Here is a 19,158-nt window from a genome sequence, read left to right on the forward strand (position 1 = left end):
GATGATCATGAATGCTACCATCGTGGTGTAATGGTTCGTCATACCGATGTAGCTATGGAGGGAAACCGATGCAAAACAAGGGGAGAACATACAAACTCCACACAAAAAGGTATCCAAGTTGGGAATCGAACCCAGACTCTTCTTGCACCAAGGAAAGACGCACCACCCAGCCACCCATATATAAACCCACTCCACAGCCATTGCCACCTTACAGCCTCGCACGCCAGGGGTGCCCTGCTTCTATAGTTTGGGCCTGGTTCAGGCGGACGCGCTGCCGGAGGGAGCGTTACCCTGGGTGCGGCCGTCCCGGGAAGGGGGTGATGAAGCAGTGGTACCTGGGACACCGCCCCGTGCTGGCTACCCAGCTGCGACTGGTACTCAATCCACAGGTTCTGCAGCTGCTCCTCCTCCAGAGGAGAGCGGTGCCGGCAGTTCAGCCGATTGATTTCAACCTCCAGCAGTCTCAACACGTCGACCTGCACGACAGTCACAGCCACGCATCACGGAATATTACAGCAAACTGTGCGCTGCGACACGGGATTACACCGGCCACAGTGCCGGCACTTGCGGGGTGCTGGGGTAGAGCTTGCACCACCAACTGCCCCTTTCGCACGATCAAAGTCCACTCTTGCTAGAGGTGAATGACAGTAAAATGTGGGCCCCCACACGGCGGTTCTCTTGGCCACTCAATCCGAGAGGAGCCAGAGCTAGGCCTGCCTGCCCACGACACAGTTAATAGCAGCAGCAGCACCACCACCACCAGGACAGCTCTGCCACTTTTCTGCTATCTCCTCCACCCATTCCCTGCCCCTGCTCAAGGCCTTCCTTTTTAACGTTTTACAACTGTGGTTTAAAGCAGTCATGCATTAGCTTTATCTGTTTGTTTCACCATCTGTTTCTACAATGGGGGGTCATGATAACTCTTGTAAAGATTATCCGAAAGGAACAATATGTTTTTATGAAGTTGAATTGCTATTAGGGACTTACTCTGTAGACAATCAGGCAAAGTGATCAGAGGGTTTGGCCAAAACGCATCGTTAATTTCAAACTGGAAATACCCAGCAATTGCACATGCCTTACCAATTACGTGGGTATATCTTTATATATAAATCTAAATTGTGCGTTTCATGCAGACAGCAAGGGGCTGGACGTGCACCCACCTGGCTATGGGCAGCACTGCCCTGAGCGTGGTCCCTCTCTTGCCACGCCTGCGTCGTGAAGCTCTCGCTCTTGGGACGCGCTGCGCGGGACGTCCGCCGCACCACTGAGGGACGCTCGCACCCACGCACGCACAGCGTTCCGAATGTACAACAGCGTTCGCCGATTTCCGTGCGTCACCGACGCAGGCTGCGTGCCGCGCAACGACGCGTGGACCGCGCACCCTGCAGACGCTGGGCGATGTGCAACAGCTTACCGCGGTTGTTGAGGGGCGTCGGATGGCTGAGCGTATCTGCCAAGTTGTGAAAGAGGGCGGCATTTTTAGCGATGTCCAGTGCCACCACGGATCCGGTCTTCATCATAATCTCCACTGCCCTGCAGGCCACACACAGCAGGACGTCTGCAGAGTGGGGCACGTGCTCGAAGGCGACAGATGGGCAGGATGCTGGGCAGCCCAAGGGCGGTTTGCGTGGGAGGTGGACAGCCACGGCCGGCTAGGAGGGAGTCACGTGGGACTGTGCGTTGAGTGCAGCAGGCTCACTCGGTGGGAGCCACCGAGGTGACACTTCCAACTCCAATGGAATGTTTTTCTCACACGGATGTTAAGTACTGTCTCATTTTACAAAGAACGAGTGCAGACAAACCCTGGCAGGGGGATTCACACGGAAAAGCCTGAGCAAGAGAATGGCTGTGAATGTGGCCACATGACCTCTGGGACTTTGGTGGTCATTTTCACAGAATACTGACCTGGACGAGGAGGCATTAGTGCACATTTCAAAGCCGTGTGGTATACAGTATCATTATTATTTCTAGATTTGAAGCTTTCGTGACTGCAAGGATCCATACTCTTTGGTTCTATTCGGTAAAGTCACGTAGGTAAAAAATAAAACAACAAAAATCACGACGTTTCAGCCACAACACAAGTGGCCTTCATCAGGTGAAGGGACCGTGTTGTCACGAAGACAGCGATGGAATTAAGAAAGTCAAGCCAGGTCGTGTGGGAGGAAACCAAACGCTTTGACAAAGGAATTAGCATAAAGTGCTGATAGAACACTTAAAGTGCTGATAGAACACTTAACACGGGGGGGAGGGGAATTTGACAATGCAAACGTTGTTTTGAAGGGAAATAAGCTGCCGTGAAAGTTTGGTATATCACTACTTGGATAAATATACTGTACCATTGAAAATTAGTTTAATGTTTGGTATGATTTGGCACATCTTTCCAATGATTTCTTAATTTGAAACCACTCGGTTGAAATTGTGTCTATGTTTGTAAATCTGAATTGCCTCATGGACAAATCTCTGATGATAACCTGTGGGTTTGCAAAGGACCTTCGTGACAGCACGGTCCCTTCACCTGATGAAGGCCACTTGTCTTGTGGCCGAAACGTCGTGATTTTTGTTGTTTTATTTTTTACCTATGTGACTTTACCGAATAGAACCAAAGAGTATTATTATTACTTATCTAGGGAAGCCTCAAGACTCATTTTCGGCAGGATCCTGCAAAGTTTTCATAGCAGAATGTGATGCTGCTGTGTGTAATCCCAATTAAATAACTTGCAGATAATGTTTCAGCATTGGAATGTTTTGGCCAATAATAGTTACATTATATGCTTTGTTTCAGCTGTGTGAGGAAACTGGAAAACCTGGAGGAATACCTTGCAGTACAGGGCAAGAAAAGACTCCACTCAGAAAGGTGTCTGAATCAGGCATCAAACCCAGGCGCCTCTTGCTGTGAGGCATGACCGTTACCACTGCTGGACCCTTTACTTATGCTGAACTTATTTGGACCATACATAGCCAACCGTGGTAATCGAAACATAGTGCAATGTGTCGTGGACAGCTTTCACATTCAGGTGGATTTAAGTTCATTACCGTTTTTCTGAAATTCCTATCAAACTTGTTCCATTGATGGAGAGCAGCTGGTCACCCCTGGCAATTCTCCCATCCTGGCACGCACACGAGACACACAATCGGCTCCACGCCACATCCATCTGACCAACCTCCCACCACCCAACAACTGCCCCTTCTAACGATGCACACATCCATATTTAAAGCCTGAACTCTCTCCAAAGTGAAGGATGCTGATGTGTCCTTAATACAAGTGTAGTGACTGACTTTGAGATGTCACTCTTGGAGGCAATTCTTTAATTAACACTGAGCACACTGTTACATGCTCTGCACTGTTAAACAACGCTCTCACTTAAACGCAACTCTATACTGGTTGCTACCCTACAACACAACGCTAGCCATCTGACACTGATGGCACTGAACTAAGACAGCCAACTACTGCTATCAGCATAATTATCAAGTGGATGACGACAGCAGCCAAGGTTACAGCAACGACGATGACGAGGGGATCCCACTCCAACGACGGCCTCGAGCCTTCGCTCGGGTCCCCTTTTATCCTGTTAGCGTGGCCTCGCTCCGCCCCAGCCACGCCCCCCTTCTGGAATCTACGAGCGGGCTCTCGACGCGTCCCCTCCGTAACCTTTACTCTAGATCCCTCTTTGGTCTGTCACGTGGCCTGCTCTCAAGCAGGGCTGCTTCACTCTGCAGATCCCCTTCCCTGCCAGCAGCCAACGCTGTGCCACGTAGTGACCAATTTATGTCACTACACAAGGATAGGATGCAGGCTATTAGGACAGCACTTGAGGACTTTATACAGGCATCTCCCATCTGCCAAGTTGCTCTTAAGCGCATTCCTAAGATGTGCAGATAACATTATAAACACTTTCTCAGTGCCTGTATATGGTGAATGCAGTGCAATGCAGCACCACGTCATGTGTGGATTTAACCGTCAGTAAAAACCTGTGAGTGAAGAGGGCTCCGAATTGGAGCTCCTGAATAATGAGCACAGCGGTTATGGACATTTGAGTAATAATGATAACAATATCTGAACCACAGCCTGGGGCCCAGTTGGTGGCTCCTGACAGGGACCACAAGTACCTGTCAACACCCCACGTGGAATTTTAATATCACATGGACCGACAGAATTGTATTATTACTGAGTTATTATTGTGCTTGTTACCCAAGAAAGCCTCACCGAGTCTCCAGACTATATTCAGGACGGTCCTGCCAAGTATTTGCAGTCGGGGGCGATGTTGGTGCTGTGTGCAATCCCAGTTGAGTAATTTACATGAAATTTTGCAGGATTTAAATGTTTGGCTGATACCTGTCACATTTTGTGTTTTATTTCCACTTTTAAACACAAACCTTACTGAAGAAGGTAGCACGGCATGTTGAGGGTGAGCAATGCCTGGTTATGTATTGGAATGTACGGCCACGTTGGCGTCTGCATGCCATGAGAGCGATTCTCTTGACGGTGACGGCGTGCGCCGGAAGCACCGCATGTGACAGTGCGTGTGCAGTCGCTGGTTTGCATCGGCGAACACGGCGCTTACCAGGTCAGCGGCGCCACCTTTGATGATTGACTTGATGTAAATCCCAATGTTGGCCTGCCTGGGTCCCTGGAAACACAGGCACGGTTCAACGGGCCGCGTTCAGAGTTAAAGTTAGCTTTGTGTGTGGACATGTCCGGTGAAGGGTCAACCTTAGCAGCGACGATGCTGAAGCCGAGGCCCTGTCGCTTCTGCAGGTTTATCTGCACAATTTCCGGTTCCCCCATCATGACGGAGACCTGTTGCAAAACAAGCCACATTTATCATTAATAACCATGCTACAGTCTACATTATAGATTGCCAGTACACTCACTCCTATTAAGAACCAAGCTACAGTCTACATTGGTGTTTTTTTAATGAACTTTATTTTTATTAGAATTTTTCTATCTACGTGACTTTACCGAAAGAACCAAGAATATGAATTCCTGCAGTCACGAAAGTTTTAACTCAAAATTTTACCGCCTCTACGGGGAGGGTTTCCACATAACCATAAGATCTTTTAACAAACTCCGAGACAAGAAAGCTCATCTGATCGAGTCCCTCACATTTCTGAAAAGATGCTGCAACTCTAAGCTAATACCGATCTCATTTACACTGACTTCTACTGCCGTCACATCTTCCAATGCTAAACGAATTTTGTTCAGGGCTAGTTTGGTCCTGATCTCAGAGAGAATTAGACTGCTCCGTACTGAATTGAATCAAGTAGACAAGACACTCTTGAAATCACACTTAACATTGACAGAAAAAATGTCTACATCTGATTGGGAACATGTAGATAACATGACTGCTTCATCAGTTGCTACAATGTCAGCTAAATGTAAAGATAACCTGATTTCCAGGTTCAACCTCCTTTCTAAGAAGAAACCAGATCCACACATTAAAAAGTTAGACGTTGACAAGGTTGTTATTAATCTGAGTAATAGCACTATTTCCAATGGTCTACAGTCGGTTTTGGCTAAAGGGATGAATTTCGCAGTCACCCCCAAACACATACCAGTGGATGACATTATTGCTCAAGTCGATGTAGCTCTTAAGGGTTTGGGACACCGCTGCAGACGTGACAAGATCTGAAATTGCTGCAACCCTCAAAAGCGCTAAGATACCAGTCAGCAACATTAGTAAGGATGAGCGTTTTGAGTTATCTCAATTGAAAAAGAGGGATGATATCGTCATCCTCTCAGCCGACAAGGGCAATGCCATGGTCATCATGGATAAAATCGTGTACAATAACAAAATTCAGGACCTACTTAATGATGGCAGCTACACAAAAAATTAAAAGAGATCCCACCAACAGCCTCGTTACAAAAACGAACAGCATCATCACTGATTCAGCTTCATTAATTGAACAGACCAAACAGTTTTCCTTATTATATGGCTTACCAAAAATCCATAAAGAAGATACACCCCTTCGTCTCCACCATTGGCTCACCCACCTACAAACTGGCCCGATATCTGTCTGAGACCTTGCAGCCATTCACTGGTAAGACCGCCTCTTCTGTACTTAACTCAGCTCACCTGGTATCGTCAATTAAGGACATCTCACTGTCCCCAGGTGATTTGCTCGTTAGTTTCGATGTAATTTCGATTTAAAGCTTTCGTGACTGCAAGGATTCATCTTCTTTGGTTCTTTCGGTAAAGTCACATAGAATGAGAATAAAATAATAAATTAATAAAATACAATAACACAATATTTATTTTATTAATTGTGTTGTGGCCGAAACGTCGTGAGAATTTTATTGTCTTATTTTATTTTATTAATTTATTATTTTATTCTCATTCTACGTGACTTTACCGAAAGAACCAAAGAAGAGTTTCGATCTAGTTTCCTTGTTCATCAAAGTTCTTGTGCCCGCTACCATTGAAATCATTGAAGATTTGGTCCAACAAGGATTGAATGCTCATGTACCGGCCCTGGTGAGACACTGCCTCACCAATCCATACTTCACCTGGAATGGAACATTCTACAAACAAACTGAAGGCACCCCAATGGGTTCTCCCTTTTCTCCGGTTGTAGCCAATATTTTCATGGAAAAATTTGAGACAGATTCCATCCAGGCATGAAGCCATCCATATATACAGACAGACACAATTTCAACCGAGAGGATGGTTATAAACTCAGCAATCATTGGAAATGTCATCAACCACTTTGGGTCATGACTTGATTTGTGTATATTGTCAACCTCCACCGTCAGCAGGTGGGTGTATGGAGCGAGGTGCAATGATTGCCTGGCGGCCCTTTGATTGGTGGAGACCCGTCGCAGGTGTCGTTGAATTCTCCGACATTATCATTTGCTGCCCCGCCCACGCTGCTAACACACTTGGGCTACGCCCATCTCCAAAGCTTTATAAACAGTTTGTCTTTAGAGGCTAACCCTGCTTTTCCTGATGACGACTGCTTGTGCTGCGATCGAAACGTCGTGTGTTTATTATTTATTTTATTTTACCAAAAGAACCAAGCTTAATAACCATTGCTACAGTCTACATTATATACACTGGCAATACGCTCGCTAGCTTAAAAACCAGGCTACAGTTTACATTATAGACTGCCAGTACACTCACCGAGGTTAAGAACCAGGCTACAGTCTATATTATAGACTGCCAGTACGCTCATTTACATTATAGACTGTCAGTACACTCACTCCGATTAAAAACCAAGCTACAGTCTACATTAGTGTTTATTTTATTTTATTTGTTTTATGAATTCCTGCAGTCACGAAAGTTTAATTTATATTTAATTTATTTTCTTTCTACGTGACTTTACTGAAAGAACCAAGGAGTAGTCACGAAAGTTTTAAGTCAAAATGAAACACGACGTCAAACACAGCACCCACCTGTAGAAGGCCAGTCTCTCTGCTGATTAACGGATGTTAATTAATTAATGTTATGCTTCTTTACCCAGGAAAGCCTCACCGAGTCTTAACACCCTTTTTGAGGAGGGTCATGCCAAGTTTTCACAGTAGGAATGATGTTGCTGCTGCGTGTAATCCCAATTTCGCCAGTGAATTTTCAGTACTGGGATGTTTGGCCAATAACTGTTACACTGTGCGGTTTTTTTAATTTATGAGAGGAAACCAGAGAACCTGGTTGAAATCCATGCAGAAAAAGGGCAGAACAAACTCCACACAGAAAGGTAACCGAGTTAACAATCGAACCCAGGGCCTTCTTGCTGTGAGGCAAGAGCATTACGACTGCGCTATCCTGCAAGCCCTAGCAGCTGTTTTTATTGGAGGGCAGAGTCAATCTGGCCCTCACATGTTTCGCATGTGTCACAGATGTTGTTATGGGTGGGAACATGAACTGCAAATCTGTGCACGTACGAGCATGGACATTCACGCGAATAAACGCGTGTGAACTGCGCGTGTCACCTCGGACAGCGAGTTTGCAGCGGAGCGGCGATCCAAGTCGCCGGAGAAGAAGACGGTCCAGGTCCCCGTCCACGGTTGTGGGAGCAGTTTGCACAGCCCTGCGTCACAGCGTCACAGCTAGAGGTACTCCTCCTCACACCCAACCACACGCTAAGATAAAGATCACCCGTATAGCCTTTAAGACTTTTAGGGCAAGTGCTGTTAGCGAGCACCTATTAAAGACAGCATGGCACATGACGGGGTTAGTGACCAGCACGGTACTCGGCCGCCTTTGTCTCTCAAGTGGCCATATTTACCCATCGCACCAGATACTCATTTGAGCCGAATCAACCGAGGGGAGACCCAGGACTGGTTCTGTGTGCATGTGTGCGTACTTACCGGCGAGGAGCAGGGGCTGCAGGAATTGGTGCAGGCCGGCAGGGATGGCGGCGAGGCCCTCGCAGGCGTAGCCATCCCCGGGCACCAGGAAGGGCAGCCGCAGCTCTAGGCTTTCGAGGCGACTCACCTCCTGCTGCTGGGACAGCCACACCGCGTCCGTCGTGTCGCGCGTCACGCTCACCACCTGCTCAATCACCTCCTGGGAGCGCAAACACACATGCATGTCCATACACACGTGGAGACACTCAGACACATACCCACACACACGCGTGCACAAGATGCATGTACACAGATGCGTACACACACCAAGTTCGCATCAACAGTTTTTTTCTTGGAGCTGAATGTCATATCCCTGTGTCGATGGTGGTGCACCCCTGTAAACCAGGGCTTTGGTTGTGCAGTGCACATCATGAGCATGACATTCCAAAGCTGCAGGGCTATCTGGTGGCAGCACAGCAAGCAGGTTACAGGCCTATCTGTGCAGACTGTTGCTTAGGCATTCAAGTGCCTAATCCTTTGTTTTTTCAAGTCAAGTTTATTTGTTAATGAGATAAGAACTTAAGAGACCAGGATGAGAATTCAAGAACAGCAATGAAGGAAATAGAAATTGGTGCCAAAATAACCGTGCCACATGAGATATTGAAGATATTGTATAAACATGAATGATAAATAATAAATACATGAGTTTGCTCAGATTACTTTTAGACTGACAAGAATATAATTAACATGAAACAGTTATGAGGTGACTTATACAAATATGTAAACAGACACTGATACACGAGTCAAAAGCAATTGCAAAAGAAGTTATCATGAAGAATCGAGAGCTCAGCATCAAATTGCGATTAAGATGGAAGAGGAACCAGAAACATCCTTGAAGCGGCAGAATGCCAGGCGTGTGTGGGGCATTCACAGAGCATGAGTGAGAACCACGCGGTTCTTTTGTATTCTCGCCACAGACAAGCAGAGCACCGCGCCGGCTGCGGAGACATGGCGAGGCCTTGCCTGCGGTATTTTGGGCTCGTCGGGCGCGTACTGATAGGTCTCCAGCAGGGCCCGCATCTGCAGCGAGTTGAGGCGGTAGCAGGTGACGAGGATCTCGCGGACGTCGCTCACTTCGTACTTGCGCATGGTCAGCAATTCCGTGGCCTGCAACCGTGCAACCACTCACTGTAAATGCCTCGATGCCGCCGACAAGCACTGACGTGGTGCCCCCGGTCAAAACGACCACGTGTGAAATCACTCACGATGATATGGGAGATATCGCTCAAAGATGACATATTTGGCCAAGGTGATTTACATCTGCGACGTACAAACAACACGTGCGTGGCACGCTCCACCAGTGCTCACCACTTTGCGCTAAAGGCCATGGATCCGTTCGAGGCATTTTTATGGAAATTGTTGCTGCCAATGTTGCTGCAGCATTTTCGATTGTAACCCAAACCCTCGTGGGCAACTGGGATGGACAGCAACACATGACTGCCTGCCATTATGCTCTTCATTTTAATGGCACCTTCATTTTGATTGGGATCTGGATCTAATGGTGTGGTGAGATGATGTGATGGACTATGATGGACAACTGAATACCTGAAACATCTGGGAATGTTTTCATATAAAGAATATTGGTGCATTTTCTTTGGGAATTTTGAATTTCTCCCACGAGTAAAACTGGCCAAACATCCCAATACAGAATCATCCTGCGAGAGAGCCCTGATGCTTGGCGATTCTTCTCTGTGCTAATAGAGGACATGTTTGTCCATGCAGTGGGTTTGTTGTTACCTGCACGATGTGTGCTAGGTGGCAGGCCGCAGCCCGCTCCAGACCCTGCCCCTCGGCCCAGCGCGCCAGGGGCAGCAGGCGGCGCTGCAGCGTGGTGGCCCAGTAGCGCGAGCGCAGGCCCAGGTCCACGTCGGAGAGCAGTGAGTTGAAGAGCCAGCCCGCGATGAGCGTGAACACGCGTGCAAATATCTGCACCAGCAGCGCGGGGTTGGTCTTGAACGTCCTCAGCATTGACATCACCTCCGTCAGCAGAGACAGCACTGGACCTGCTCACAAGCACCGCGTAATGCGGTCAAGAAGAGACGAAAGGAGATGAGAGAAGCAACTCTCTAAGTTTCAAAATCGTGAAACACGTGTTACCACTTTGACAGCATGTGGCATTACCGATTGTCACAGGTGGAATGTCGTCACATCCCTGCCAGTTCAGCATGAGACCTCACCTATCTGAGGTGCCCCAGCAGTCAGGGTCTGTGGGTCCTGCAGGAACACGGGCAGGCGCACACTCAGCTCCGTCTTCAAGCACTCCACCAGGTTGCTGTGGGTCACAGCACACAGCGCACACATGGGTCAACGCTGGAGGGGGTGGAGCAGTGAAGCAGTGGCTATCGCACTGCACAATGAATTTAGCAAGCCGAGGTTAATTCCTGCCCATGGTTATCGTCAGTGGTGAGCGATATCCGAACCAGATCTGGGAACCCCTTCACTAACACGCACCGAGCAGCGCGATGAAGTCTACTCAAACAATCACAATGGCAAACATGGCATGGGGTGGCCTTCGTTAAACAATGGACTTACAAAGCTCTGCATGCGTTATATTTGACCAATTTTATAAGACTGAAAGCCTGATGTGTTTATGTGAGTCACAGATCACATGAGGCACAGGGAAACGCTGCAGGCTAAGAAACGGGGCCCTCTACAAACATTTTTTTCAATGAACAAAAAGTAAAAATTCATTAAATGAACCAGAATTAAAAGTCACGTGGTTAGAGTACACGGAGGCCAATTGCGGACCTGAATGCTGTGTGGACGGCGGAGGACAGCATCTCCTGCGCTGGGAGTGTGAGAGGGCGGAGGTCACCATCCTGCTCCAAGAAGTGAAGCAACTCTGAGGTGTTGGCCATCCAGAAACCGCTCACCATCATGTCACGTCCACTTGCCTGAACGTGAACACACGCACACATGCACATAAAACAACCAGTGGCAGGCATGCGAGATGCTGCAGCGCCCACTTGTGGATAACACAGTCAAAATTGCAGCTCATTGGCAGAGGAGACATTTGACCAGCAAAGAATGAAATTAATCACTCCCAAATGATGAGAAACAGGAAAAAGGTAACGAAGCCAAGCAGCCAAAACAGCCAACACAGCCGATGCCGCCGACACCATCACCACCACCACCACCACCTCGTCACCATCACCTGCCAAACCCCACAACAATTCAACCATCTAGCTTCAAGTCTTCATCTTGGTCACAAAAAAACAAGATCATATAAAAAACTAAACCTAGCAGTGGACTGTGATTAGAAAGCAATCTCTCATGCCCCCAATGAATCCAGAACTTCTCCAGTTGAAATCAAGGCCTTCGTGCCCACGGAATGTTCCTGTTTGTGTGATTGTCACATGTTCTTTTTTGTGTGATCGTGGTGCCGTGAAGTGTGCGTGTGAAGCTCTGCACAGACGCAGCACAGTTGCGCGCCCATGCCCACCTGTACTGTGCCCTCTATGCGGGAGGCCGCTCCCTCTGTGAGATACGCTATATGCTGGTGCCGCCGCCGCTGCTGCTGCTGCGAGGGCAGGGAGCAGCTGCCCTGGCTGGACAGCAGGAAACGGCAGGCAGAGTAGATGGTGTAGGCCGGTCCCAGGCTGAACGAGGGCGGGATGTCCGATGGGGTAGAGGTCACCGCATCCAGGAACTCCTCCTCGGCTGAAAATTCCATTGGCAAAGCACAGAGGTCACAGGCCGCATGATAGAAGAGCAGGGGGTGGAGGGGGGAAGTGGCAACCTTCACGTGGCGAGTGCTATTGACATTCAATTACAGACATGTCTTCAACCAGGCAACAAATTGAAAATAAACATCGAAAGAACATGACTTCAACATCCCAATGCAATGCGTGGCTATTGACAGGCCCTGGGCACAGGTCAAAAAGCCTGCACTCTCTACAACTTTCCCTGGCATTTGTCATTCTCTCTTTGTTCAAATAATCCAACATCTTCATCTTTCTGCCTTTTGTTCTCTACCATTGACCACATACATCGACTGCCTACAGACTATATTCTTAGTTTTTTCGGTAAAGTCACGTTGAAGGGAAACAACAAAATAATAAAATATATATAAAACAATAAAAAATTCTCACGACGTTTCGACCATAACTCAAACGGTCGTCTTCAGGTGTGTTGGTTTGAGTTATGGTCGAAACGTCGTGAGAATTTTTTATTGTTTTATATATACTTGATTATTTTGTTGTTTCCCTTCAACGTGACTTTACCGAAAAAACTAAGAATATGAATTACTGCAGTCACGAAAGCTTTAAATCAAAATGCCTACAGACTCTTTGGTTCTATTGGGTAAAGTCACGTAGGTGAAAATAAAATAACAAAAAAACAAAAAATCACGACGTTTCGGCCACAACACAAGCGGCCTTCATCAGGTGAAAGGACGAGACTGTCTGGAGGACAGCACTGGAGTGAGAAAGGGAATTCATAAGAGCTGAGAAAGTTTGGGGTACCACTACTTGAAAAAATATACTGTACCATTGAAATTAGTTGAATGTTTAGTTCGATTTAGAACATCTTTCCAATGGTTGCTTAATTTCTCAGCTCTTATAAATTCCCTTTTCACACCATCAATAGGTAAACTCCCCCTCCCCCCCTCCCCCGCGCTAAACGGCAAGTCCACCGGCACGTACACCACCTCTTTCCTAAAATCGGCCAATCAAATGCTAATTTTTATGCTAATTTCTTTGTCAGAATACCTTGTTTGCTCGCACACAGTTTAAAGGTCCGCTGTCTGAGCGTGGTTGTGTTTCGCTAAATTCTCCTGTTTGATTAGTACTAGGTGCCTCGGTGAATGTATATGCTCTGACTTTAACATAGCTATTTCTGTGACCAGTTACAAGCTAATCACTCAGCTATTTCAATGCTAAATTCTATGCTAATTCCTTTGTCAAGGGGTACCTGTGCAGATGTGTATACTTTAACTTAGCTATTTCAATGAGCCATTTCAATGCTAAATTATATGCTTATTCCTTTGTCAAGGCGCTTTGTTTTCATCTCACACAGCTTAAAGGTCGTGATCTAAGCGTGGCTTCTCTCACTCCAGCGCTGTCCTCCAGACAGTCTCGTCCCTTCACCTGATGAAGGCCACTTGTGTTGTGGCCGAAACGTCGTGATTTTTTTTGTTATTTTATTTTCACCTACGTGACTTTACCCAATAGAACCAAAGAGTATGGATCCTAGCAGTCACGAAAGCTTTAAATCTAGAATTGCCTACAGACTATCAATGATACATATACCGATTTTTCTGGATTATCAGACACCCTTTTTCCCCTGTATTTAAATGCAAACATTGATGGTGCGTGTTGCAAACCTGTGTGCGAGACCGGATTTTTGCAACTTTATTAACAACAGGTGCAAGTTTTACTTAGGTAAATATCAATTACCATTGTGCCTTACCTCTGCCAGGAGGAGGTGATCATTGCCGCTGTGTGGAATCCAAATCGAGTTATTTGTGGTGTAATATTAGAATTTGGCAAATTTGGACCATGATGCCGGAACACAATGGCCTCCTACTCATTTCGAATTACGTCGTGGGATGTTTAACGTTCGCTGTGAAGCAGACAGCACATAGTATGTTTCCGGTCACTACACCCGCAGTATTAACCAGGGCGGCCGCCGGGCTTGAACCAACGAGTGGGTCACATTGCGTGCGGGGCGCCCACTGCCCACTTCCATGAGGGTGGCACGAAGCTGAAAATAGGAAATGCTAAACACAGGCAGCAGTAATGAGAGCCGGCCAAGAAAGAAGGCGACCGAGAAGCCGGTGAGTGGTGCGAGATGGCAAGCAGAGGGATGGAGGGAGGCTCGTGAGTGATCGTGGGAGCGCCCCCCCCCCACGAAGAGGAAAGCGAAACAGAGGGAGAGCGAGGAAAGGAGACCGCGATGATGACCGCGGCTGCAGGAGTCCTCACCGATGGAGGAGACCTCCACGTAGACGGGGAGGCAAAGCTCGTAGGCGTGGAGTCGCTGCAGCGTCCTGCAGCAGAAACGCCACTATGTTCAGCACTCGGTCTCCATCGCACCCAATGAGCATCGCCAGGCCATGGTAGCAAATCACTCAGCGGTGAATAAAGCGGATACAATCTGGCATCAGACTGAAGACTACAACTCTGGACCTACAGCTCGTATACTCCACTGCAATGCAACCATTATTCAACCCCATGCCTACATGTATCTTATAAAGAAATGAATTCACTATAAACGATGACCTTCATCACAGTGCAGTAATTTAAATAACTATGAATACGATGGCTTACCCTTCTGATGTAGATGAGGAAGGCTTCTCTCTGTTTTCCTGCTCACAATGGACAAACTATAAGTGCACAGCTTCACACGAGCGTACCCCCGTCTCATCAAGCACGCAGGACCAGGACCACGTTGCACGAGTGACAGTACCCGTGCGTGGTCGTCGTCGGGGCCGGCGCTATCATTGTGGTTTTGAGGGGAAGCCTGCACTGCCAAATGTCCTCCCCCTTCCAAGGTCACTCTGCTTCGTGGTGAATCACTGCACCGGTGCCCCCCCCCCCACACAATAGCTCTACTGCCCCCCATGCGTGAGCAGCTGGAGCGGGGCCCGGTGGTCGTTAAAAATCCAACCGCGCGTTACCGTGGACCCAATCGGGTGGATAGCCACAGAAATGCCCCGCCCCACGACAATGACACTGATTCGTGTGTCTGTGTGTGTGACAGAGACGCAGGTGCTACATTCGACAACGTCTAGGGGCCCTACTCACGTGCTGGGGGAACATCTGAAATTAATTGCATTGGCTGAGTGATGCTTTGTCCCATTGTTGGTAACAGAGACAGCACAGGTCATTGCCAACACGTGCGCAACGAAGTGGTATTTACATTCCAGTGTTTATGCCGGAGTTATATCGATTGATTGATATTTAATCACCATAAACATTTAAACCGTGAATACGTTTACAGATTCTTATTTTTTTTATGAAAGGAAACAAAAGAAAGGAACCTCTCTGAGACTCAAGGTTATATATTCACAGGGCTCGAGATTGGAGGAGAGGGTGAATGTCATCAGTTTGAGGGTTAGGGAGCTCTACCTGTTCCACAGACATGGATTCAAATGCAGCTTGTTTCTGATATAACTCCGAAGTCAAGGCATTCCTGAAACAAAAACACCGGGATGCATTTATTGAATGGTACGAATTCATTTTTTTAACATTCACATGAAGGTATCGGTGTAAGCCAGATCATTTAGAAACTGCATTTTAGCCCTAATGGTGCTGGTTCGAGTGCATTGACTTTGTCGTGCATCTGCGTAATGTCCTTACAAAAACAAAGATATAAAATGTCCTGGTGCATGTTACTTCTCACCTGAGCTGGACTTTGCTGTGCTCTGGTCCTGACAAGGGCTTGCTGAGATGATCCCCCTGTTCCTGGGCTCTGGTCCTGGCTCCAGCTCTCTCTGATCCCCCCAGGCCTTGTTGGTTGAAACCTGGGCCTAGACTGGGCTCCCAGGGACGTGGCTCAGGCTGTGAGACTCCCGAAGCCACCGCGCTCACGGCTGATTCTGAGAAGCAGAGTCCAGCACCAACAGCTCTGGGTGCTGTTTCCACGAACGCCCCCTTCGCTTGTTGCATTTCGCTTTGTTCAATTCCCAGAGGCCCGTACCGATGCCCTTGCGGCAATGAGGGCTGTGCTTGTGGTCTATGCACATCCACTTTTGCTTCCGTTGAAGGTATCCTCAATCCCAGCTCGTTGTGCTCGAAGCCAGCCACCATAGGCCCTGACGGTGTGAAATCCGTGTTTCCAAACGCCATCATTTCCTGTTCCAGAATGGAGCCAGGTCCGTACACAAATTGCAGGAGAGTGCCCGACCCTAGGCGCACCGTGTTCCCATTGTGCAGCACCACAGGTTCATGGACTGGCTGCCCATCCACGTAAGTGAGGTTGTTCAGTGGTACGCATGGCACCAGGGTCACGACCCCATCCTGTTTATGGACAAAGCAGTGGCGAGGTCCAATGCCAGGCCCATGCACCTGCATCTCATAGAGTCATAGAACATACACAGTGCAGCAGCACACATTGTTAAAATAATTATAATTTATATTTGTGTCATTCTTACAGCACAAGACTATCATAAAGGAAGGTGCTGTGTTTCACAGACACAGCCTGCAATTGAGATTCATAGAGAAAAGATATGCAGTTATTATGCTGTAAAAAAAAGGAACCCATCAAAAACAAGTAGGGATTTAATATTTGTATGAACGTTGTGTTTGCATTGTCTCATTCATGGTGCAGAATGTCAAATCAATGACATCAAATTTTGAGATGAAGTCTGAACTATTTTTTTACTGAAATTTTAGGTAGAATTTTGAAAAATAATTTAATTGGGATTGCAACCTGAATGCAGTACCCCACCTTGATTCTTGCAAATATTTTTTGTGAGCATTCATACTTGTATGTATGTTTGTAGAAATGAGTAACTGGTGCAGGGTAAATATCACCACTAGGGAGACAAAGTCGGCTGGGCATGGTGCTAGCCACCCACCCATCGTGTATCGTGCTGGCCTTCATAGGTGCTCGCTAGCAGCACTTGCCTAAACAGGATGTTAGGGCTATACGGGGGATCTTTGTAAGGGCTATACAGCCGGAACGATGCTCACCTGAATGCATCGGTCTTGGTGCTGTTCACAGCCAATGGCCGTCTCCTCACAATGCAGAAAGAAAATGCGTTGAGATCCTCCTAGAGAGACACAGGCGTGAGAAAAAAAATGTCATCTGTCTTGCATTGTTAATGAGTCCAAGTAGTTGGTAATTTCTGTCAATTTCATCGCTGGAGGGACGAGAGATGGAAAACATCGATTAAAGGTCACTAATTATTTTTTTTCTCCATTCTGCGTTATGCTTCCCTCTTACTAACAACACTAATAATGTCAACTTGTACCACGCCGCCGCCACCACACAGGATTCGCTCGCTCTGAAAGAGAGAAACTGTGCTATGCTCTACATACGAAGGTGTTATCGGCCAATTAATTTGTGCTTACTTGTGGGAGGAACCCCGGAGCACCCACTGATGCAGGGGATAAATACTCCATCCCATACAGAAAGAGCAGATGGAGTCCACATTTTTACCGTACCACCATGTCCTGGAAAACCAGAGTATGGCACTTCCGCAACGCACACAAGAAGGAAGCTTCACAACATTTTTGGTGTAATCCATCAACCCTAACTGCCTTCAGTGCTGGATTACAAGGCATGGTCAGCAGAACCACCAGCGTCTATGCCATGGCCGCGCTCACCTGGAGTCACGTCAATGAGGTAGGGCAAGCACTGCTCGGTGCCCTCCACATCCCCGCCTTCGCAGTCCCCCTGCTGCTGCTGTTGCTGCTGCTGCTGTTGCTGCTGCTGCTGTTGCTGCTGCTGATGCTGCTGCGTGCTCCTCGGCCCATACGAGCTCTGTCGCATGACGGGGGGCGTCACCTTCTCTCCCCAAGACCTTCGCCTCTCCCTCTGGCTGCCCCCCGAGAGGCTCCTCCTCAGCTGCAGAATGGCCTTGCCTGCACTCGGTCGGTCGCGAGGTCACCCACACCATCGTCAGGTTAATAATTTGCGACGGTGGTTATTATAATTGTTATGAATACTCTACGCACCGCAAAGCCACACGGAGAGTGAGAATATGTGTGAACCCTTCAGAAACAGAGTTAGCGGCTGTTAGTGATTACTTTGTTGTGTTTGATGGCCAATTGTGCTAACTGTTGGACCAAGCTCAAGGTGGCCTGGTTGGGGTAAAAGGGAGATGCACGTGGATGGGCAGCTCCACGATGTCATGCATGCATTTCAGAGAGTTTAAATATGGGGTAATAATTAGTATAACCTGGAAGTGGATTTTCACTTGGGCATCGTGTGTCATCCCATTAGGGTCGTAATGCAGGTAAAAATAAAAATTTGTGCAGGCTTCCTGACAAGGTGAAAACGCTTGTGAAATGTCGTGGTATCGGACGTACTCAGTCACTTATTCAGCCATGCTGGGATGGTGATGGTGCATTCAGCTTTGTGCCATGTCAAACCATTGGTACAGTGAGGGAAAAAAGTATTTGATCCCCTGCTGATTTTGTACGTTTGCCCACTGACAAAGAAATGATCAGTCTATAATTTTTATGGTAGGTTTATTTGAACAGTGAGAGACAGAATAACAACAACAAAATCCAGAAAAACGCATGTCAAAAATGTTATGAATTGATTTGCATTTTAATGAGGGAAATAAGCATTTGACCCCTCTGCAAAACATGAATTAGTACTTGGTGGCAAAACCCTTGTTGGCAATCACAGAGGTCAGACGTTTCTTGTAGTTGGCCACCAGGTTTGCACACATCTCAGGAGGGATTTTGTCCCACTCCTCTTTGCAGATCGTCTCCAAGTCATTAAGGTTTCGAGGCTGACGTTTGGCAACTCGAACATTCAGCTCCCTTCACAGATTTTCTATGGGATTAAGGTCTGGAGACTGGCTAGGCCACTCCAGGACCTTAATGTGCTTCTTCTTGAGCCACTCCTTTGTTGCCTTGGCCGTGTGTTTTGGGTCATTGTCATGCTGGAATACCCATCCACGACCCATTTTCAATGCCCTGGCTGAGGGAAGGAGGTTCTCACCCAAGATTTGACGGTACATGGCCCCGTCCATTGTCCCTTTGATGCCGTGAAGTTGTCCTGTCCCCTTAGCAGAAAAACACCCCTAAAGCATAATGTTTCCACCTCCATGTTTGACGGTGGGGATGGTGTTCTTGGGGTCATAGGCAGCATTCCTCCTCCTCCAAACACAGCGAGTTAAGTTGATGCCAAAGAGCTCC

At 47.5% G+C, this 19,158-nt stretch overlaps 1 protein-coding gene across 1 annotated transcript in view; it reads right to left on the reverse strand.

Moving 5' to 3' along the window:
• The window catches only part of LOC116947931 (uncharacterized), a 43,099-nt gene that overhangs the window by 8,545 nt on the left and 15,396 nt on the right, over positions 1 to 19,158 (reverse strand). The window contains exons 5-23 of the mRNA XM_032964252.2: positions 17,614 to 17,871; positions 16,978 to 17,057; positions 15,686 to 16,350; positions 15,412 to 15,475; positions 14,611 to 14,648; positions 14,266 to 14,330; positions 11,784 to 12,001; positions 11,090 to 11,235; positions 10,519 to 10,613; positions 10,079 to 10,344; positions 9,305 to 9,448; positions 8,303 to 8,501; positions 7,925 to 8,022; positions 4,712 to 4,798; positions 4,563 to 4,628; positions 3,034 to 3,107; positions 1,415 to 1,533; positions 1,161 to 1,264; positions 336 to 476 (exon numbers count right to left, since the gene is read on the reverse strand). Of these exons, the coding sequence (XP_032820143.1) occupies positions 336 to 476; positions 1,161 to 1,264; positions 1,415 to 1,533; positions 3,034 to 3,107; positions 4,563 to 4,628; positions 4,712 to 4,798; positions 7,925 to 8,022; positions 8,303 to 8,501; positions 9,305 to 9,448; positions 10,079 to 10,344; positions 10,519 to 10,613; positions 11,090 to 11,235; positions 11,784 to 12,001; positions 14,266 to 14,330; positions 14,611 to 14,648; positions 15,412 to 15,475; positions 15,686 to 16,350; positions 16,978 to 17,057; positions 17,614 to 17,871 (2,927 nt within the window). The remainder of the gene's footprint in view (positions 1 to 335; positions 477 to 1,160; positions 1,265 to 1,414; positions 1,534 to 3,033; positions 3,108 to 4,562; positions 4,629 to 4,711; positions 4,799 to 7,924; positions 8,023 to 8,302; positions 8,502 to 9,304; positions 9,449 to 10,078; positions 10,345 to 10,518; positions 10,614 to 11,089; positions 11,236 to 11,783; positions 12,002 to 14,265; positions 14,331 to 14,610; positions 14,649 to 15,411; positions 15,476 to 15,685; positions 16,351 to 16,977; positions 17,058 to 17,613; positions 17,872 to 19,158) is intronic.

This window comes from Petromyzon marinus, chromosome 31 (genome assembly GCF_048934315.1).
Source record: "Petromyzon marinus isolate PM22_M1 ecotype Great Lakes invasive population chromosome 31, UKy_Petmar_22M1.pri1.0, whole genome shotgun sequence".
Taxonomy (NCBI): domain Eukaryota; kingdom Metazoa; phylum Chordata; class Hyperoartia; order Petromyzontiformes; family Petromyzontidae; genus Petromyzon; species Petromyzon marinus.